Source organism: Oryx dammah, unplaced genomic scaffold (genome assembly GCF_014754425.2).
Source record: "Oryx dammah isolate SB20612 unplaced genomic scaffold, SCBI_Odam_1.1 HiC_scaffold_27, whole genome shotgun sequence".
Classification (NCBI taxonomy): domain Eukaryota; kingdom Metazoa; phylum Chordata; class Mammalia; order Artiodactyla; family Bovidae; genus Oryx; species Oryx dammah.
In genome coordinates this window covers 18,403,872-18,427,105 of record NW_024070211.1, presented here as the reverse complement: position 1 = coordinate 18,427,105, position 23,234 = coordinate 18,403,872, and the positions used below count along the sequence as shown (strand labels likewise).

The 23,234-nt window shown below is 43.6% G+C and overlaps 1 protein-coding gene across 2 annotated transcripts in view; it reads right to left on the bottom strand.

The window, feature by feature from the left end:
* Positions 1-16,860, bottom strand: part of PID1 (phosphotyrosine interaction domain containing 1) — a 283,353-nt gene extending 266,493 nt beyond the window's left edge. The window contains exon 1 of one of the 2 annotated variants that reach the window (XM_040228182.1): positions 16,744-16,860. Coding sequence is in view for 1 of the 2 variants with exons in the window: in XM_040228181.1 (XP_040084115.1) it covers positions 5,886-5,915 (30 nt within the window). In the remaining variant the exon portion in view is untranslated. Of the gene's footprint in view, positions 1-5,885; positions 6,180-16,743 lie in introns of those variants that run through there. The other variant, XM_040228181.1, reaches the window with a different exon arrangement.
* Positions 16,861-23,234: the final 6,374 nt, after the last annotated feature.

The following is a 23,234-nucleotide window of genomic DNA, read 5'->3' as shown; positions in this document are numbered from 1 at the left end:
TGCACGGATGCTTTATCACTGGAGAGCAGCTAAATTGGGATCACAACTATTTATTCTTTTTTTTAAGTTAACATAAAATGATGGTAATGGATTCCACTAGTCTCTAAGGAGGTCTTGGGACAAACATCTCAACTATTTCTTCTTACTCTACTTATATAAAGCCTCTGTTTAGATTTGTGCCCTGGGGCGGGGAGGGGGTTGCTGCTGAGCAGAAGCACACTACAGCTATTGAGTGCTTCTGAATTGGTTTTATTTGCTGACCACTAACGAGTCCCTAAACTGCTGCTATTCGAGGAGTCAGATAGCCAGCCCCTGCTGCAAGGGAGCCTGATCGCCAGTAGCCATGGGGCTGGCCAGAGTCAGTTGTTTCAGGATCCGATCTACAGGATGAATTCATTTTATGGAATGGAGTCAGTGCAAGGGAAGAGGGAGGAGAGGCACAATCTGGAACATCAAACAAAGTGCAAAATGTTGCCTAATGCTCCACGATAATCCAGGACAGTCAACATCAAACAGCCCATTAGGCAACAGGTAACCAAAGGGCAGAGGTTTTTTTTTTTTTTTTAATTTTCCAAGGCAAGCATTTTGCAAGTCACTTGGTAGAGATTTTGCTCTTGAACTCTCCACCTCCTCCCTCCCTTCCCCGCAGTTCTGGTCTAAACGGGGAACAACTGCAGACGTGATCAGGCTTTATCACCAACTTTCAAGGTCTCGAGTTTGTCAAAACTCTGAGAAAGACCTAATGCTGTAAGATAACATTTTACTTCTGCAAGACCTCAAATTAATGAGAAGGCCAAGTTTTCTTTAGGAAGGATAAGGCCAGATGCTCTTCGCTTACTCAACTAGGAGGGTTGAAAAGAATAGCAAAACGTAGGATCGATTTAGTGAGAAACCTGTGAGTCTGTAAGAGCAGCTATTGCTTATTTCTAAGCAATTGCTCTTGAACTCTCCGACCTCCCCCCTCCCTTCTCCACGTTTTTGGCTTCAATGGAGAATGACTGCAGACGTGATCAGGCTTTATTGCCAGCTTTCTAGGTCTCTTGTTTGGATAAATGCCATGTGTTCCGGCTCAAGAGACTCTTAAATGGCACTTGGGAATTACAGCTTGAGGACGACACAGCAGCTTATTCCCTACCAGAGATGTGGGCCACCAAAAATGGGGTAACCTTTGGTCAACACAGGCAACCACACCGATTCAACAAGAAATATGAAAGTGGCCTCTCTCAGCAAACAAGGCCACCACTCATTCTACTGATTAATAACAAGAGCACCCACACAAGTAAACATCATACTCCACCTTACCCTTCCAAATAATAACAATAACTGCTTAAGAAGATCTAGAGCTAAACCTCCTGGTTCAAATTCCAGCTCAGTTCACGCCTGGCTTCCGGACTCTGGCCAGATCATTTGAACTCTCTGGCTTTCAGTTTCCTTATCTATAAAATGGGGATAAAAGCAGTTATGGGAAGCAAATGAGCTAGATAATTCAAATAAAATTCTTTAATGCTGTGCCACACACCCAGCATGTGCACCATAAAAGTGTCTATTGTCATGACCCGCCTCGCTCTGGTTTCCCCGTCAATTTGCTCTGCCTGGAAAAAGGTCAGATTTACCAAGGTTTTCTCTCTGCCTGATGGGCCTAGTCTAATGGGCTCCAGCTGATCCTTTAGAAGGGTTTCCTGTCTACTTTCTCTGGGGAAAAGTGGAAATGACAACCACAGAGAAATAAGTTGAGGCAAGATCACCAAGGAAAGATCAGCCCGATATGACAAGGCACGGAAAGGGCAGGAAGATCCTACAGCAAAAGCACTCTGACCTCCTATAATCGCCAAGTGGTATTTAGGCACAAACGCCAACCTTTCTATCGGCCAAAAATTGAGCAAGAAGTCAAAGGAAAGCTTCTTCAGGATCCGGTTTCCTCCCTACCCTTCCTCATTTCACACTTTTGGAGGTTCTAAGTTACAGCCACTGATCAAAATGTGAATGTAAATAAATAAATGAACAAAATGGTGAGAGGGAGACAACAGCCAACTTTATCAATGAAAGTTCTGTATTTTCTGGATCTCCCCTGGTGGGTTAGTCGCTAAGTCGTGTCCGACGCTTGCAACTCCATGGATTGCAGCCCACCAGGCTCCTCTGTCCTTGGGCTTCTCCAGGCAAAAATACTGGAGTGGGTTGGCATTTCCTACTTCAGGGGATCTTCCTGACCCAGGAATCAAACCCAGGTCTCCTGCCTTGCAGGCAGATTCTTTATCGGACTGAGCTACAAGGAAATCTGCCATGAAGATAGTTTAAGATCAGCCACAACAGGAAAACTATTGGAATCTTTATAGACTGCCTCATAAGAAGACGGTCACACACAGACTCCACAGTTAGAAATCTGCTAGAACTTTTTCACATGTCTTTCTACTACCACAACCCACTCTGTCCTTGTAATAACTACACCACAGACAAGGATGCCCTGGTCTCCTTCATTCCAAACTCAGTCTCCAGTCATCTTTCTCCTGCTCTCCACCTTTCCAAGGTTCCCAAAAGTATGTCTGGTAGTGCACAGAAGTCAGATGTTCTGAGGAAAGACACACTCCTTATGGCTGAGTCCACACTCCTGCATGGACAGTGAATCTCTCACTGCTCATGCATCTGCCTGGCCCAACAATGAAGATAATCAGGCAACCTCAGCAAACTGTAATATACTGAAGCCCAAAGTCATCTCTGTTTTTAAAAAACCAATACTTAGCCTTTTTCTACTGGAAAGTCCCCTTTCACTTTTTGAGAAGAGCCTGTTTCAAATCAGCTTCTTTAAAAATTCATAATTCTCCCGAGTCCCTCTAAAAAAAAAAAAGTCCGCTGTGCAAAGGAGAAGGTATAAAAAGGGAAGAATGTATATTTATTCATTTCTAAAAGTTGAGGTGGTGATTTAAATCTTCACATCCCCTTTGATCCTATTATAATTTTAATGGCAGAATCTCCCAGCGAGAGCTCCAGTGGGATGTTAACAGAAGTTTTAACATTCAGAGGAGCAGATGAACTGTGTGACTGAATGAGAAATTCCCCAGCTCAGCCCTGCTCGAAGCAACAGGTTCCTTTGCCTGTCCTGGATTTGGGTCAAACAGCGAAGCCTCAAATCAGAAAGTAGCAGCATTATTTTGCTTGGCAAAGGAGCAGGATTTGATAACGGTAATCCACTCTGATTAGGGATGCGATTTCCTAAGCAAGAGAGCTGGTTACTGGACTCAAATTAGTTGGAGGATGACCCTCTAGCTTAAAGTCCAGCCACACTCCCTGGACCACAAACCCTTTGAACGGGCATTAACCCATAGGGACTAATCAAGTCAATTCATTGAGATGCCCTTTTCTTCCCTCACTTCTTCCATTTCCAGGTGTTGGTACAAGAAATTGGCTCCTCAGTCCTAATAGGAAGCCCTGGGAGCACTTCCTTGAAGCAGTTTCTTCACTCAAGCTCATCTAAATTAGAATGTTTGCATTAAGAATTAATGAGGGAAAAATTCATGAGGTTATATGAGACAGTTAAAAAGATTTGTGTAAGGAGGGTGGGGTTTCGACTCCATTAACAACTGGGATTCATCATCATTTCCCCATTGAACATGCTCTCCCTCGCCATCACCATGGCCACAACATCTGGTCATGGAAAACATCCCATTCACTGAAGAATCAGAAACCAGCATTCCTATATGGTGGTGCCTTGAAGGACGAACTAAAAAAAAGGTGGGGGGGAATCCCAGACAGCAAACAGAGCCCATGACAAAGATAACCACAAAGAACGTAAATAAAATATTATTACCAGCAACTCACTCACCACCTCACACTCAACAATTCCCTACCCAAAAGCAAAAACACCCAAATTCTGTTCTAAAGAACAGCAGAACTGCTATTGGGAAGAAGCTACGAATAGGAAGGTTTTTCTCCACTTTTATAATCTCAAGGTTTGAGACATACTTTTAAAAAGAGGACCAGGCCTGGTGAATCATTTAAATTTGGGGAGCAGGAAGTTAAGCCCTGTGTTGATAAGTACCTTCCAGGGGTGACCTGATCTTAGTGACAAGCCGTGTTTAACCTGAGCTTTCAAATGTGGAACCCCTTGCTCTTTCAATCTGACACTTGAAGAGGAAAACAAGAATGCATTGCAAATGCACACTGTTAATAAACCAGGCTCACGCCAAATGCACGTGTGTACATTTCACAGAAGAGCCAGAAGGCCCTTTCTAGCGAGGAACAACTGCCATGCGGAACGCAAGCCAGAGCTAGCCCCCGCCAAGGGTCACGTGCTGCGGAGCACACAGGAGTTCCTACATGAAACACGCCAACAGAAATAACTTCAAGGGGCAAAAATCCACAAACTCCGCAGAGGCACGGATTCCCCAGGCCATAAAAGCCACCGGCAGGAATTCTAGCCTCATCTCTCCAAGAGCTCCACTCCTCACTCAGATGGGAAAACCCTCCACCTCCTCTCAGTCACTCCTTCCTTTAGCATAAATTCACTGCCTTGAACGAAAGGAAAAATGCACATGTACAACTGGCAGCTGATGCCAGTCCCGAAATACACTTACATCACCTCTGGCCAATGGCTCAGAGCCCGATGTTGACTCTCGGAGTCAGGAGGCCAGTCAACCACCTCCCCATCTTCAAGGCTAAAGATCTCTTTCCTTGCTCAGTGGGTTTGGGACCCTTGGGGATTGGCCTGGGGTCTCAAGCTCTTACTATGAACCCCCTCCCCAAAACGATGGGCCCAGGGAGGCTCAGAAAGGGGTCTTGGGGCATCTATTTTCCGCTCAAAGCAATGCCCTCTGCAGGTTAATCCTCAGCATGAGAACCCACCGGCAAAGGTTAGTTAGCTTCTCCTAGCATCTCAGAGACAGTCTGGCCCTTTGAATTTTCATTGAAAACCTCCAAAGCCAGCCAGGGCTCCTGGCCTCCCTGTCCCAAGACTTCAGATACATTAGGAATCCAACCGTGCTGTATTTTACCACTTAAACACTTCTTCAAAGTTTACTACGAAACAATGTGGCTCTGAGCCTGCCAAAAGTTTAACTGCAGGATTCAGTAGATTTTATCTGGCAGGGCAGCTGCCCTTCCTCCGCAGAATATTTTCCAGGGAAAGCAGTCATCAGACCTTACAGTCAGGGTGATTTGGGGGTTCCAAGTGTCACTGAATGAGCCCCTCTCTGAAACAACGCCCCACTTTCTCACTTTGACCACCCCCGCTTCCCAACTCCCTGGCTCCTGAATCCAAATTAAAGGCAGTTTGGCATTTCAGCAGACAGCAGTGAAAAAAACTTTTAAAGAGATGACCCCAGGGCATAACTATTCCTGGCTGAACTTCACTTTTGATTTTCAAATATCTGGGGGAGCTTGGGTTCAGGGGAGATGAGGCGAAAGGGCCAACAAATGTGAAAAAATAGAATAAGTAGCATACCATGACCAAGCCAAACCAAGCTTGAGGATTTCCAAATTATATTGGCAAACAAATGCTTTCACAAATCATTTGTTCTGTCTTTCCCGGAGACAAAAAATAACAACAATACTAATAATCTGGATGCAAAAACCCTAACCCCAGACCAGTAACCTGTGTCAGTGGAAAGCAACCTAAAATTGCTGGTCAGAAAGTCCAATCTTATACAAATCTCCAGGCGCACTAACCCCCAAGGCAAAAGTTGTGATGCCCAGAGCTAAGCCTTCTTCAATTTCATCACCCCAGCTCCCCGACCGGGTGGGTATCTGGCGGCTGGGTGAAACCGACAGCATCAGGTTCTAATCTTTGTGTCTTTCATGACCGCTTCAGGCAAACCCTTGCAAGCGGTACTCTGCTCCTCGGGTCCGAGCACCTCCTCCTCCACGCTGGCCCCCAGCCCCCCGCGGCCCCTTACCTGCAGGCGTTCCGTGGCCGGCTGCCACATCTTCCAGCCGCGGGGTTGGGCACTGGAGACGCTGGCAAGACTCTGTCGATGGGCGCCGGCAGGGTTGGGGGCGGCAGGGGCTGCGGTCCCGCTTCACATCTGGGGTGGGCGTCCGCGGGAGGTGCGTCCCGGAGCCGGCGACCGCCGCGGGGTGAGCTCTCGGGTCTGCGAGCGCGAGGAGGCGGCGCGGCGCTCGGCGGCCGGCAACTTGTGGGCACGGCCGCGCGCCGGCTGTCCTGGCGCAGCTGCGAGAGGACTGCGCAGCTCCGCCCGGGCCCGCGAGCGCACGGCGGCGGCGGCAGCTCCCTCCTCCCCCGCCGCCGCCGCCGCCCGGACCTGCGCGCTCTGAGCATGCCCGGGGCCGGCGCCCGCCCGGGGGGCCCGCATACCCTGCCGCGGGGGACCCCGCATCCCGGCGCGGAGGGTGTGGGCAGGCCAGAACCCACAGCCTGCCCCCGCCCCCCGCCCCTCAAGGAAGCCCCGGGTGGGATAGGATCTGGGAGGCTGAAGAGCCTGCAGAAGGGGGCTTCCTGAAGCCAGAACTCACGTCGCCCCCACTGGGGGTCCCAGGCTTTCGGCCGGTCAGCAGGGATCTCTGAACCGGCCTGGGTCTTGACTGGCACTGTACCCACAGAATCCCATTCATACCTCCCCCTGGAGTTAACTGAGCATCTGTTAGGCTCCAGCACCTATGCTAGATTCTGAGAATAAAGTGGCGCAAAATAGAAGACTCCCGAGCTCAGTTCTAGTTGGAGGAGATGGTCAATGACAGAGAACACACCTGAAAGGTATTTTCTTCCCAACATGTTTCACTCAGCATCTGAAAGGGCGCTCCTCGGTCAGATGCTGAGTGAAACATGGGAAGAAAATATAACGGGGCTGATGGATGAAGAAAGGGAGAGGAGAGTGTCTTGCGGGAGGGTCTGGGGAGGTGTCTGGAGTAAGAGGGAAAGATGGGCTCACCAAGTGAGCGATGACATGAAAGGCAGAGATCTGGGGTGCCTGTAACCTGGAGGAGGAAGGTGGCCCAAAGTCCCCCATCCTGCATCCATTCTGAGATCTGCCAGGTCCCTCGGGAAGCTCTGTGAACCCAAACATAAGCCAGGGGTCACCCTGAGCTCCAGGGTGTGGAGGGTGGTGTTGGCCTCCGTGAAATAACTCCCTTTCCTAAGCAAACCCAGCTCCTCTGATGCCCTTGACAACTGGCTGAGACAAGCATGAACATTCCCGTCACTTGGATGAAACCATCGAGGCCCACAGAGTTTAGGTGACCATTCAAGTCACACAGCCAGTGAGTGGCTTCCAGGTGGCTTGAAGGCTGGAGCGCTTACCTGGCTCCTGCTCTGACCAGGGAAACACCGTGGGAGAAGGGCAACCTTCGGGGACTGGAGATTGGAAGAGCTGAACAGGATGGGGAAGCTAAGTGCAGTCTGGACACTGATGAAGAGGGTGGGAGGAGAAGTGGTAGGAGATGCTTGAGAACAGAAGCAACAGAAAGAGGAGAAGGACCAGGAGATGTTGTGGGGGCCCAAAGCGCCTGAGAAGCGAGTCCCATGAAGCAGCGAGGGCCAGCAGGAGAAGGGCCCCGAGAGCATATTGCACTGTAGGTGCACAGCCTGGCCCCTGAGCTGCTCGGGCACCGTCCAGACTAACACCCAGGTCTGGAAGGATCTGCCCACCCTCATGCATTGTTGCTGTTATTCAGTCGCTAAGTGGTGTCCCACTCTCTGCAACCCCATGGACTGCAGCACACCAGGCTCCTCTCTCCTTCTCCATCTCCCAGAGTTTGCTCAGATTCATGTCCATCGAGTCAGTGATGCCATCCAACCATCTCATCCTCTGCCGCCCCCTTCTCCTCGTGCCTTCAATCTTTCCCAGCATCAGGGTCATGCATAGGTGGAGTGATTTCCATATATTAGAACACTCAGTTCACCAGACCCTCCCAGGACTCTCCAAGGTAGACAAACACATCTCCCAGGCTCTGGGGAACACGAGATTCACAGAGGCACCCAGAGGAGAGCCACACAGTGTCAGTGCCTATCCAGGACTCTTTTCCAGGGCTCCAGATAGCTTCTTCCAAACCACACAGTTGCTGGCTGATGCCATCTACCCAGGCAGACCCTCGATGCCCTAAGAGCAAGCAGAGCCACAGAGATGCTTCTGAAAGGCTGGTCTCCATCTCCACCCATGACCACAGGACCTCCCAGTCTTGCCTGACAACCACAAAGACTTTCTCAGCTACTTCCCCAGCCCCTGCTACCTGCTCTGGATCTACCCATAGCTCCTTTCTGATGAGGTGTTGGAATGTCAGCCCTACATGGAAATACATCTCAGATGCTTGGTCATGTGCTCTCTGTTTGGAGATGATATTTTTACTTTTCCAATAACTCATCCAGCACACTTCCCACACCTAGAAATTTCCTGCTGCAAATAATAGACCTCCCCACCCTCCTAATTCTTTTTTTATAAAAATCCCAAAGCAGAGAAAGAGGCACTTCATTACGAAAATCTAGAAAATCCAAATATGTATGTTAAACCTCTCAGGAAGCTAAAACAGAACCACTCAGTTGCCAGGGATGTTTTCCGACTTAAGCTTTGAAACCATCCTTGGTCGCAGATGCTGCCGTGGAAAAGTGATTTTGTTTTAAATAGCAGTGGGATGAGATAACGGCCTACATTCAAATCGCATTATAGAGTTAAATCCTGTCTTCTCACCTCCGAGTGTAATTAATTGTTATGACTCAGTAATACAGCTTTTAGTTCATAGTATGATGCTATTTAAGGAGAAAAGGCTTCGGGGCTCTGTTGATTTGGGTTTCAGTTGCCAGTTTCACTTTGCAAGCGGTTTTGGTAAAGTAGTATTTAAACTCAGAGGACACCCCTAGTTTTAATGACCTTTATGTCAAGAATCAGGAATCTGGGGCCGGGGCATGAGAGTGGAGGTGGAGCCTGGTAGGTGGCAAAAGGAATGGGACAACTCTCCCACCATGAGTTTTGCTCCCAAGCCTTTCCATTCAGGAGGAACCTGCAATAGAGGGTGAATGAAACAGAGACACCTACTGGCCAGAGCCAGGATGTGCATCCGTATCCCTCCCAGCCCCTTTCTGGGAGAAGCCACCTCAACCTCCTGGTGAGTCTGAAAATAAAAACAGGGTGGTTCTGAGCAAGGAGTCGTGCCTGAAATAAGCAGGATTTGTTTTGGTGCAGTGAGTAGAAATATTAGGCACACAGGTATGTGGGTAATTTCATGTACTTAATCTCCTGTAATTATCTAAGCAGGTCTAATCTTATTAATAAATACCATTTCAAGGAAAAGGACCACACCAAGAAAAAAAAAAAATTGGCAAGGCCAAGATGAATTATAAACACAATGTTTTGTCCAGAAAAAGAATTCCAACCACATCCAGAAATTCTTATAAACCAGATTTAGTATAGTTCACGATTCTGAGCCCTAACATCTAAGCAACCTAGATGTTTATCCATCAGAAGGATGGTGAATTAAGCTGTGACCCAGCAAATCATAAAAATATTAAAATATTATGCAGCCATTGAAGAGGAAAATTATGAATCTACATTGCAGCTTTAAAATGCTTATGCTATGATAATAGGTGTGTTGAAAGTAAGCTCCATTGTATATAATTTTAATACAAGTAGAAAATATGTATCAATTTCAGTAAGTATTGGAGAGAACCTAGGACAATAAGGCCTGAATCTTAGCCTTTGAACTACCTTGGTGAGAACTTTTGGCAAGTCACTGGCCTTGCTGAACCTCAGTTTTCTCATCTATAAAAAGGATGGTAACACTTAAGAGTTATTGGAGGCCACGCATGAGTGAATGTGTGCAACATGTCGTGTACATAGTACATGTGCAGAAAACTTTAGTTTTCTTCCCCTTACTTCTCTCCCTCTTTTTATTACTGAATGATCAAATTCTCACAATGTGGCAAAATGGCCCATGTTTCCTGTGGTCCAGTCATTTCCACTTGGAATGTTTGTGGACTTCAATTGTTTGATTTAGTTTTTCATAAGAAAAAGATATGCCATATTAAAGCTCACTTCCATTTTTAATTTAATCATATAGCCAGAGATATTTATTATGTTTAGCAGAGCAAGCGTTGGAAAGTCCTTCTGGTATCATTAACTTGATTTCAAAATGACCAAAATAGCTGTAGATGAGCAATATTAAAAAAATTTATTAAAACATTTAAACCTGCCTATAGTGATGGGGTAGCCTGGCGGGCTGCCGTCTATGGGGTCGCAGAGTTGGACACGACTGAAGCAACTTAGCAGCAGCAGCAGCAGCATAGTGATGGAGCCACTAGCTCTTGCCCTTATGTACTTATAAGGGTGTTTAGATAACCCTTTCTCTCCCTTAAAAGGAAACCTTCAAAGTAGTTTTTGCAAACTAAGCTAAAAGGCAAATGGTATAGGACTAGTGAGTACCTAGTATGTATGTTGTCCTTCCCCTACTCAGGATCTCCTCATACTCTGACCAGACTTAGAAAAGCAGTGGATTATTGAGAGTTCCCTAGTGATTTAGTGGTTAAGACTCCGTTGCTCTCACTGTCAAGGACCTGGTTCAATCCCCGGTTGGGGAACTAAGATCCCACAAGCCATGCGGTGTGGCAAAACTAAATAAATAAGAAAAATAAATATAAAAAAGTGGCGGATTATTTTCAAAGACAGTCACAGTCATTTCACTCCCCTTGGAAGTCATGCCCTGTGCAGTGTGGGTTGCTCATCATGAGACTGAATTTACCTGCACCTTCTGAATTTGCATTGGATGTGTGACCTGCTTTGATCAATACAATTTAGCAGAAGTGACCCTATGGCACTTCTAAGCTTGGGTCACAAAACACCTTGCAGCTCCCACTGTTACCCTCTTGGGACCTGAGATCACAGCAGGAAGAAACCAGACTAGCCTCCTTGAAATGATGACCTTGTAGAGGGAAGCCAAGCCAAAGCAACAGCACCAGAGTGAGCCGACAGCTCAACCACACCACACGAAGACAGCAGCCACATGGGTGCCTCAGGCGAGACCAGCAGAAGAACCACTCAGCTGAGACCAGCCCAAATTGCTGACCCTCCTAATCGTGAAAAACTAACATGATTGTTTTTTTAAGCCTTAAGTTTTGGAGGGGCTTGTTAGGTAGGGGTAGATAATTGATTTAGAAAGCATCACCTAATACCTGTTAGTCTTTCCTGGTAAAATTCACATCTTTCTCAGTCTCTCCTAACAACCAATTTATCAGAGTTGGTACAAAAATGAAACCTCATAGTCTAACATAAGGACCTTTCCTGGGACATCCCTGGCAGTTCAGTGGTTAAGACTCCATGCTTCCACTGCAAAGGGCACACGTTCAATCCCAGGTCAGGGAACAAAGATCCCACACACGATCTGTGGCAAACTAATAGGGAGAAAAAGACTTATTTCCTTTTTTGTTCTTTTATTCTTGCTTTCCCAATTCCCTCGTGCACAGCTAGGTCCTGTTATCAGAGTCTGTGACCCATGCTGCCGAACCCTACTAATTTTTCTAGTCTTTCTGACAGGAAGACGGGAAGTGGGCTGTGCTCCAATCATACAGTGATCAGGGTAGATTCCTTCAAGCACAATTTTCAGTAAGTATGAAGGTACCTGCTTTTTCACCATCCTCCTCCTCCTTTCTGAGACATAGCTCGGTCAATGATATCCTGCCCATTTTGTAGATGAAGAGTGAATACAGTTCCTTTTCCAACTAGAGCCTGGGCTGACAAAGGCATGGAGGATGGTGTTCAGATCTGTTTCTACCACATTTAGCCCAGAAACAGACAACTATTCTTGTCCTTTGTGGCCTGGTTTCTAAGGGTCCCTGTTGCCCTGGACCACAGTCCTGCCTCAGTGATTAGCAGTAAACACTCTCATCAGGACTGGGGTGAAGCCATAGTTTATACTGTCTTCCCACCTCATCACTTCTCCATCTGAGCTGATTTCACACCAAACCAGTCTTTCTTTGCTTCTATTTTTTCTCTCTTTCTTCCCACTTTCATCATCAAAGCCAAGAATTGCTGTCCTCAAACCTATAGGAAATGTGCCGGCCATAACTTGTAGAAATTAGGTTATCTAGGAAAGAACATTCATGAAAAGAAAGATGCTTCTGGATCCATCTTACGTGCATGCTAAGTTACTTCAGTCGTATGTGTGTCCCTGTGAACTGTAGCATGCCAGGTTCCTCTGGCAATCGATTCTCCAGGTAAGAATACTGGATTGGGTTGCCATTTCCTTCTCCAGAGGATCTTCCCTACCCAGGGATCAAACCCAGGTCTCTTATGTCTCCTGCATTGGCAGGCAGGTTCTTTACCACTCTCGCCACCTGGGAGACCCTGGATCCATCTTGGCCTTTGCTTAACTCACAGCCCAGGTGCACTTCTGCAAGTAAAACCCTCTCTGATGGATGAGGCAGCTCTTCTTGCAGAGGTTCAGAGGGCATCAGGGAGCGGCAGAGGTCAAGCCAGTGATCTTATGGATGGAGAATTGGGAGAGAGATAAAGAGGAACCTGAATCTTCACCTTTACCACACTACCTGGAATTGCAGGTAGAGAAGCAGAAACCGTGGCTCTATGTTCTGTTTTCATTGGTTATTTGTAGGTGGCAGAGAAAAGGAGCAGGAAATCATCCAGGACCTCTCTGAAGTGCAGACAACATTTGGGAATGGTTTGTTAGGAATGACGTAGTAGGGATTCTAATGTGCCATCCAGACCCCTCCCCACTTCAAGATCACTGTGTTCATGGTCTTGGCAGCAAGGAGGGTGGGCCAAGGTTGAGAGTATGAGCCAATGGTCCACAGCTGAGTCCCTCTTGACATTGCCTTTAGCCAAAGGGAGCCAATTTGCCCAATATGTTCCTCCCTACAGGCAGCCCACTTCCAGTGACCAGTCAATGTGGAGTTTACATTGACCTCCAGCGGGGGACGATTGCAGAGAGCCATTCCAGCACCTCCTGTTGGATCGGCCAAAGCCTTGGTTGCAGCTGCCTCAAGTTCAGGCTCTCTTCTTATCCGGACCTGTTCCCCTCACTTTCTTGCAGACTCTACAGTGGGGATTTGAAAGCCAAACCACCCCCTGGATGGCAATAGCCAGAGTGCTGATCATCCCTGGGTACTATCGCCGAGTGGTTGTTAAAACAACCTGGAGTGAATGGAATGAGATACAAATGAAAGGGAACATGCTGAGGGCTGCAGTGTCTCGGGTATTAGAGAGTTTTAGGGGAAACAGTAACTCCCAGGATTATGGAATCAAATGGTCATTGCTGAGTGCTGTAGATGCACTGGAGAAAGACAAAGAAATACAGCTAGTGATTATGGCCAGGGGGCTTCCTTCCCAGAATATTAAGGGATGAACACCTGTTGCAGCTAAGTGGTGGAGAAAGCTGAAGATCAGACCCAGGAATGAGCTCTGTGGAGAGTGAAGCTCCAGGGAGTTTGAACTCTCCAAAAAGTGCTGTAGTTCACACCTCTGATTGGGAGGGAGTGAGCCCCTGATGCTTGAGATGAGAATACAGATCAATGCCTTTGGAAATCTTGAATTCTCAGATTCCGTGGCCCAAAGTGCTGCCCTCCTTGCTCAAGATGTATTGAACTCTGCAAAGTAACTATTTTAACGTAACTGAGTTTTATAGGATACTGCATGCCACAAATGCAGAATATATTCTTTTTGAGTACCGATGAATATTCACCCACTTAGACAGACCATATACTCATAAACTGCTCCATAACATAAGCCTCAGTAATTTAAAAGAATTGAAATAGTGTAGATTATGGTCTCTGGCTGCAACAGAATTAATTTGGAAATAATAACAGAGAAATGCCTGGGAAATCCACAGATATTTTGAAATTAAGCTATACACTTAAATAATGTGTGTCTCAAAGATGAAATCACAGAGGACTTCTTAAAATATTTTAATTAAAGAACAATGAATATGATCCTATCAAAATTGTTGCCTACAACTAATGCAGCCTTAAGAGAGGAATATATAGAGCTAGAAGCTTTTATTTAGAAAAGAAAATATGTCTAGAATCAATTATCTTAGCTTCTACCTTAAGAATCTGGGGGAAAAAGTGGAGTCACATAAACTCTCCAACATTTCTGCTGGGGATATAAAATGGCACAACCATTTCATAAAACAGTTTGAAATTTCTTACAAAGTTGAACATGTGTTTATTGTGTGACCCAGCAATTCTTGAGTGTATATATAGATATATTCAAGAAAATAAAGACCTATGTCCACACAAAAACTTGTACCGATGTGTTCACAGCAGCTTTATCTATCCTAAGTGAAACCAGAAACAACCAAATATCAATCAACAGGTAAACAATTGAACATATCATGGTTTATCCTCATAATGAGCTACTTCCCAGCAGCAAAAAGTGACACATGACTACAACATGTAGCAACATGGAGGCTTTTAACAATGTTCACTGACTTAAAGAATAAACACACACTACTATTTTTTAAATGGATAACCAACAAGGACCTATGGTATAGCACAGGGAACTCAGCTCAATGTTATATGGCAGCCTGGATGGGAGGGGAGTTTGGGAGAGAATGGATACACATATATGTATGGCTGAGATCCTTCCCTGTTCACGTAACTGTCACGGCATTGTTTGTAATCAGCTATGCCCCAATATAAAATAAAAAGTTTAAAAAAAATTTTCTTCAGAGCAAAAGAAGCCACACGCCAGACACCATTATATCATAAAGGCAAAGTTTATCTTAAGACATAGAATGACAGTAGAAAATCAGTAGTTTCCGAGTTGGGGGTGGGGGATCCGTAATTGAAATCAAATGGATATGAGGGAACTTTCTTGCATGAAATATTCTGTTTCTTGACTGTGGTGGTGATGAGTCAAAACTCATCAAACTAATACATGTACATTTAATTCTATGTAAATTAGACCTCAAAAGAGTTTATCTAATTTTTTTAATGTAAGTGAGAGCCAATTAGTGTTAAGTGTCCAATTACTTCTGATTCCATATGTCCTGAAATCAGCAGTCAGTCAAAGGCAGGATTTACTCTGCTTTGGAAGTAATTGCGGAGAAGGCACTGGCACCCCACTCCAGTACTCTTGCCTGGAAAATCCCATGGATGGAGGAGCCTGGTAGGATGCAGTCCATGGGGTCGCAAACAGTCGGACACCACTGAACAACTTCACTTTCACTTTTCACTTTCATGCATTGGAGAAGGAAATGGCAACCCACTCTAGTGTTCTTGCCTGGAGAATCCCAGGGACGGCGGAGCCTGGTGGGCTGCCGTCTATGGGGTTGCACAGAGTCGGACATGACTGAAGCAGCAGCAGGAAGTAACTGACTTATGTTATCAAGAAGATATAGGGCTGCTCATGCATGTGGGGGCAGAGAGGAATAGATCTTGGCACCCATGTGCTACACAGGGATGTCTCTGAGATCTCTGCCCAGTTTTAAGAGTGAATAGCTAAATGCCGTGGTCGTGTTCCCACTGAGATTGTCATAGTCAGCAGTCATGCTTGCTTCTCTCGGACCACTTACAGTGAGTCAAATTTTTTGTCTTCCTTCTCTGCTATCTAATTTTTCAGTGGAGCTGAAAATCAGATTTTAGAACCTTGGATTGAATTAAGGGATATAGTGGTAACGTTCCTATGGTTTCAGTCTCCAGTGAGCTTGTCAATACTAAGCTTTAGAGCTGATATCCATCACTCCACAATTTTGAGATATTTTCCTGGAGAGGTTCATTAATAATGGCAAGAGTATGTAAAAAGAGAGTCCCTACATTTTTTCCTTCAATATATTCCATTAATTCATAAATTTCATATAAGTTTTTAACTCCTTCTATAATTAGAACACTATGATGTCATCATGACCTTTAGGAAAGTTTAGGGTCTTCAGACATCCATACCAATGTGTGTAGGGCCCACTGCCACTGAGTGACTTGGAAAAAGTCACTTCAGCTCTCCTAGGTTCATTTCTCCTATCTGTAAAATAAATTATTTGGATTAGTTTACCTCTAAGCTTTGCTCCAGCTTTAAAAAATTTATTATTCTCTTCTTTGGCTAATGATCCCATTAAAGTATATAATGTGGTACATCAATAACACTAATGGAATTCTTTAAGACCATGAGTGTTTCAGATTTTTTCATCATCATTCAAATCTATTTTTAGAGCAGGAGTAGCCACATCATTTGCCATTTAGGGATTGCCAGCTCCAAATGAGGTACGTATGGGTGGGACAGGGTGGGAAGGGTAAATGGAGTGAGATTAAAGGTGTTTTAGTTGCAATATGTTGGTGTAGTGCAGATGGGGTATTAAAACAGGTAACCTCATCCCATAAAACAATGACTCGGTGCTAAGAGTATGATGTTATACTATTAGCAGTGTTAGTATCAATTACAAGTTTCCTTAGAACTGCCTAATTCCAAACACATGGTCCCACTGCAAAGGAATTCCACCTGATCATTTTAATTCGTGAACCCATTTCCATTTATTCTGTAGTATTTCCTAAAGATTATTACACTTGACCACACTGATGTTTAACATCCTTCAGCCTCTGGAACGATCACTAAGAACAGTAGTTTTATTTTTTGAGCCAGAAATCAAAGTACATGAGGGTTGTTTAGAATTCTAAACCTACCTAGTAGCTAGAAATTTAGATATAAAATATTTGAATCTCCACCACAAATTATAGATTCACATGGGCAATGGATGGAATATTTGAAATCAGGATGCTTACTATAATCCTAATGTCCTTACCAATGCCAAAAAGAAAACAAAGTGACAGCAGGATTCGAACCATGTTAGAACCATAACAATACTCACATTCTTTCAAACCCTTAGCTTTGCCAGCGATCCTTCTGGGCACCTTGAATCCAACATCTCTCAGGATATTCACAACAATTCTGTGAGGTAGGTGCTCTTGTTCGCCCCATTTTGCAAGTGAGAAACTGAGTCACAGAAGGCTAAAATATTATGCCCCAGATCACATTGCTAGAATAGATATGTGCTTAGTTGCCCAGTCATATCCAACTCTTTGCAACCCTTTGGACTGTAGCCCGCCAGGCTCTTCTGTCCATGGGATTTTTCAGGCAAGAATGCTGGAATGGGTTGTCATTTCCTTCTCCAGGGGATCTTTCCAATCTAGGGGTCGAACCAGTGTCTCCTGTGTCTCCTGGATTTCAGGCAGATTCTTTACTGCCTGAGCCATCAGGGAAGCCCAGAAATAGACATAGCTGCTATTTATACCTAGGTGTATCTGACTCCCGTAGTTTAAGCTCGTTGGCACTAGGTTACACAAAACTGTCTCATATATAGAGTTTAAAGCTGGAGGGACCTAAGAGATCATCTAATCTAGCCCAGCTCTCTGACAGATTAACTGATGTGTCCAAACTACCAGCTAGCAATATGCTAGGACCAGATCTCCAAAATCTTCAGCAGACGTATCACAACAAATAAAAACCAAGATATACTTTATGATCAGAATGCGCCAGGGATGGAGCTGGGCATTTCTGAATTATATTATTATCTCATTTGTCAATACTCCAGGCACTGTTTTTAATCTCTGCTTAAGAAAGGAAACACTGGGGCACAGTGCCTTTACACAGAGTCCCACAGCTGATTAGCCAGATTCAAACCTGTCTCTAAAGCATATGCTCATGACTACCACCTACAGGGGCTTCCCTGGGGGCTCCGATAGTAAAGAATCCACCTGCAATATAGGAGATTTGGGTTCAAACCCTGGGTTGGGAAGATTCCCTGGAAAAGGGAATGGCTACCCACTCTAGTGGCCACCTGATGCGAAGAACTGACTCATTTGAAAAGACCCTGATGCTGGGAAAGATTGAAGGCAGGAGGAGAAGGGGATGACAGAGGATGAGATGGTTGGATGGCATCACTGACTCAGTGGACATGAGTTTGAGTAAACTCCAGGAGTTGGTGATAGACACGGAGGCCTGGGGTGCTGCAGTCCATGGGGTCGCAAAGAGTTGGACACAACTGAACAACTGAACTGAACTGAACTGAACTTACCCACTCTAGTACTCTTGCCTGGAGAATTCCTTGGACAGAGGACCCTGGTAGGCTACAGTTCATGAGGTCACAAAGAGTCAGATATGACTGAGCAACTAACGCTTTCACCACCTACAAACTCTGGGAAGGCCAGCAGTCCATTTTGGTGATTCTAGGGGTCTTCACGGAGAAGGCCATGGCAACCCACTCCAGTACTCTTGCCTGGAGAATCCCAGGGATGGGGGAGCCTGGTGGGCTGCCATCTCTGGGGTCGCACAGAGTCAGACACGACTGAAATGACTTAGCAGCAGCAGCAGCAGCAGGGGTCTTCAACATTCAAAAAACTAAGATCATAGCATTCAGTGCCATCAGTTAATGGCAAATAGATGGGAAAAAATGGAAACAGTGACAGACTTTATTTTCTTGGGCTCCAAAATCATTGCAGACAATGACTGCAGCCACAAAATTAAAAGATGCTTGCTCCTTGGAAGGAAAGCTATAACAAATCTAGACAGCATATTAAAAAGCACAGACATCACTTTGTCAACAAAAGTTCATATTGTCAAAGCTATGGTTTTTCCAGTAGTCATGTATGGATGTGAGACTTTGACCATAAAGAAGGCCGAACACCAAAGAACTGATGCTTTTGAGCTGTGGTGTTGGAGAAGACTCTTGAGGGTCTCTTGGACTGCAAGGAGATCAAACCAGTCAATCCTAAAGGAAATCAACCCTGAATATTCACTGGAAGGACTGATGCTGAAGCTCCAATACTTTGGCCACCTGATGTGAAGAGTTGACTCATTGGAAAAGACCCTGATGATGGCAAAGATTGAGGGCAGAAGGAGAAGGGGGTGACAGAGGATAAGAGGGTTGGATGGCATCATTGACTCAATGGACATGAGTTTGAGCAAATTCTGGGAGATAAAGACTGGGGGCTTCACTGGTAGCTCGGCTGGTAAAGACTCTGCCTGCAATGCAAGAGGCCCTGGTTTGATTCCCGGGTTGGGAAGATACCCTGGAGAAGGGAGAAGCCACTCACTCCAGTATTTTGTATCTTCCCTGGTGGCTCAGAGGTTAAAGCGTCTGCCTCCAATGCCGGAGACCTGGGTTCGATCCCTGGATCGGGAAGATCCCCTGGAGAAGGAAATGGCAATCCACTCCAGTATTCTTGCCTGGAGAATCCCATAGACGGAGAAGCCTAGTAGGTTACAGTCCATGGAGTTGCAAAGAGTCGGACACGACTGAGCAACTTCACCTTAGTAAAGACTGGAGTACTGCACTTGTAAAGTAGGATCGCGAAAAATCAGACAGGACTGAGCAGCTGAACAACAAAGGCTGCTCTAGACCTAGGACTCTGCATACCGTATCTCTCAACGACCGTTCTCTCATCACTATCTGATCTCATTTTCTTTCTGTGGTTTATCACTGACCTCAGACTGTCCTCTGAGCCAGTTCCTGAGTGATTGGCTAGGATCTCTTTTCCACTTAAGAAATTTTTAAAACAGCCTTGACGTAAATGCAGGAAAGAGTGCAATGATCATCCCCCAGTTTCCCAACATGTTTTAGGAAATATTCCCTCAATGAGAATTACATTAAAGATATGAATACTTTTATCACTCAATACATATTGCCAAATTGTCTCGAAAAAACACTGTGCAAAAACATAGTCAATAACAAGGTATGAGAATATCATATTGTTAGCATTGGGTATTTCCATTAAGCTCTTTTCATTAGCAACTTAAAAACAAACAGAAAAACTTTATTATTGTTTGCATTTCTTTAGTTATAAGTGAGGTTGATTATTTTTCTATTTTAAAGCAGTTGTATTCTTCCTTGGTAAGTTATCTATTAATATGCTTTTCTCATATTATTGTCTGCTTCATATACATTTCAAAATGTATCACTAAACTTAGCATATATTAAGGCTTCAACCTTTATTTGCTGATCCCTTGCCAGATTTTTTAGGCATTCCATACATTTTTATCAGGAATATTCTTTATGATTATATAAAAATATAAATAAGAAAATCATTTGGGGTTTACAAGTTGTCAAGATATCTAAAGCTTATATTATTTTTTCCTTTTTAATTGTTACTTTTAGACAATATTATAAAATTGTATCTTGAAAATGCTCTACATATACTTTAGAAAAATATAGTCTTGCTGTTGGGGGTGCAATGTTTAATATGCCTTTTAATTTTACTTTGAAAATTATTCAACTTCTACATTTCCTTATTTTATCTTCCAGGATGACTTTTATAATCAAAATATCCCATTTCTATCATATTTATGTCATTTTTCTCCTTATATTTCAAACAATTTATAAGACATAAATTTGCTGCTATATTGTTTAAAGATAGTTCCAGTGTTATTGTTCTTCATATTTATTTACTACTTATTCTAATTTTACAAATATAAATAATTCTTTTTTTAATTTATTTTGTTTATTTCTATTTGATGCTACTTATATTAATTTCATACTTTTATTACTTAAAGTTCAATGATATATTACACACTGTTATTGTTAATATTTCAGTATCATTTTCTTTGCTTTGCTTTTTCCTTTAATCTAAAATAAATCACTGCAGATGGTGACTGCAGCCATGAAATTAAAAGACGCTTACTCTTTAGATGGAAAGTTATGACCAAACTAGACAGCATATTCAAAAGCAGAGACATTACTTTGCCAACAAAGGTCCATCTACTCAAGGCTATGGTTTTTCCAGTGATCATGTATGGATGTGAGAGTTGGACTATAAAGAAAACTGAGTGCTGAAGAATTGATGCTTTTGAACTGTGGTGTTGGAGAAGACTCTTGAGAGTCCCTTGGACTGCAAGCAGATCCAACCAGTCCATCCTAAAGGAGATCAGTCCTGGGTGTTCATTGGAAGGACTGATGCTGAAGCTGAAACTCCAATACTTTGGCCACCTGATGCGAAGAACTGACTCCTTGGAAAAGACCCTGATGCTGGGAAAAATTGAGGGCAAGAGGAGAAGGAGATGACAGAGGATGACATGGTTGGACCTGAGTTTGAGTGAACTCCTGCAGTTGGTGATGGACAGGGAGGGCTGGCATGCTGCGGTTCTTGGGGTCGCAAAGAGTCGGACTCGACTGAGTGACTGAACTGAACTGAACTGAAAATCTGTTTTTTAATCATAAACTTATAGGTGAATAAATACCTAGCATTCTAATAGCATATTTGCTTGACTTCTGTGCACTCTGATTTCAGCTTTTCTTAATATTTATTTTTTAACCAAAATATTACTATAGAAACTTATTATTTTTACTTTCTTGATTTTTAAAAATACAAACACATTGTTTTTTAACTCTACTTTTAATTTCACAAAAGCTGCTTTTGTATATTTTCAAGCCATATATACTCCTTTTTAAAAAAATTACTAATTTTTATTCCATTTGTTGAGGACAAGAAATAAACTATTTAGGATTACATTCCACCCTGATATTTACTATATAGGAAAAGATATTTTTTTAATTATAAAGTTATTTGAGAGAAAAAAACAAAATTAATCAGGAAAGCCCTGGGAAAACAAAAAACGGAGATGCGTCTAGCTCTCAGCTCAGCTCAGCTCAGCTCAGCTCATTCGCTCAGTTGTGTCTGACTTTTTGCGACCCCATGAATCGCAGCATGCCAGGCTTCCCTGTCCATCACCAACTCCCGGAGTTCACTCAAACTCATAGCCATCGAGTCGGTGATGCCATCCAGCCATCTCATCCTCTGTCATAAGCACATATTAAAACATTATAATGCTTCAGAGTTTAGACTTTTAAATAGACAAAAAATATCAATAGAGTAAATCCAGAAGTAGACTCAAGCTATTCAGACATTTAGTTTACAATAAAATAGCATCTCAAATCAGTGGATAAACAACAAACTTTTAAAAAAATAGTGTTGGGATCATTTAATAGCCAATGGGAAAAAGATTCAAACTGGATTTATTCTTTCACAGTATATCAAGATAAATTAAAAATACACGAGATATTTAAATGAACATAAAACATAAAATTCATATGGATATAAAAAATGAATAACTTCCATTATAGGAAAACTTAATTATCATTCAGAATTCAAGCAATAAAAGGAAATTTTGAAAAATTTGACAATATGTAAGTTTTTAAAACTTTGTCACACCAAACAACATCATAAGCAAAGTAAAAATGATAGATAAAAACTAGAAAATATGTGTGAAAATTAACCACAGAAAAGTGTTAACATCCCTAATATATAAAGAACTTATAAACTAAAAGGAAAAGCCCAACAATCCAAAGAAAATTGGACAAGAGATAAATTGACTATGCTGTGCTGTGTTTAGTCGCTGAGTCATATCTGACTCTGCAACCCCATGGACCGTAGCCCGCCAGGCTCCTCTATCCATGGGATTTCCCAGGCAAGAATATTAGAGTGGGTTGCCATTTCCTCCTCCAGGGGATCTTCCCGGCCCAGGGATTGAACCCGAATCTCCTGCATTGCAGTGAGATTTTTTATTGTTTAAGCCACCAGGGAAGCTCAGTATAAACATTAGATAACATGATTTTTAAGCATCTGAAAGGTGGCTTTTTTAGATTAGAACATGCTATAAATAAATTCAAAATATACATGGGATTTTGAAGACAGTTTGAAAAATGAAATATTTCAATAATAAAATTTGGATATACATTGAAGTGATATTTTGGATGAATTGATTTAAGTGAAGTATATAAAAATTATTTTGACTTGCTGCTGATGGGAATGTCAAATGGTGCAGCCACTTTGGAAACAGTCTATATATTTCTTAAAAAGTTAAACAAGCACCCACCACATGATGCAGTCATTCCACTCCTAGAAATTTAGCCAAGGGAAAAGAATGTGTATGTCTAGAAAAGACTTGTACCCAAAAGTTCACAGCAGCTGTATTTGAAGTAGCTAAAACAGCGTTTTACATTTTTATTTGATTTAATTTTTGGCTGCACTGGGTTTTCGGTGCTGCTTGAGGGTTTTCTCTAGTTGCCGCAAGTGGAGGCTCCTCTTTGTTTCGGGGCATGGGCTTCTCACGGCAGTGGCTTTTCCTGTTGTGGTGTGTGACTCCAGGCACACAGGCTTCAGTCGTCACAACATGTGGACTCAGTAGTTGTGGCACGTGGACTTAGTTGCTCCAAACCATGTGGGATCTTTCCAGACCAGGGGTCAAACCCATATCCCCTGTATTGGTCGGCAGGTTCTTAACCCCTGAACCACCAGGGATGTCCACAAAGAGCTAAAAATTTGAAGCAACTCAAATGTTCATCAGTAAGTTAATGGATAAAGAAAT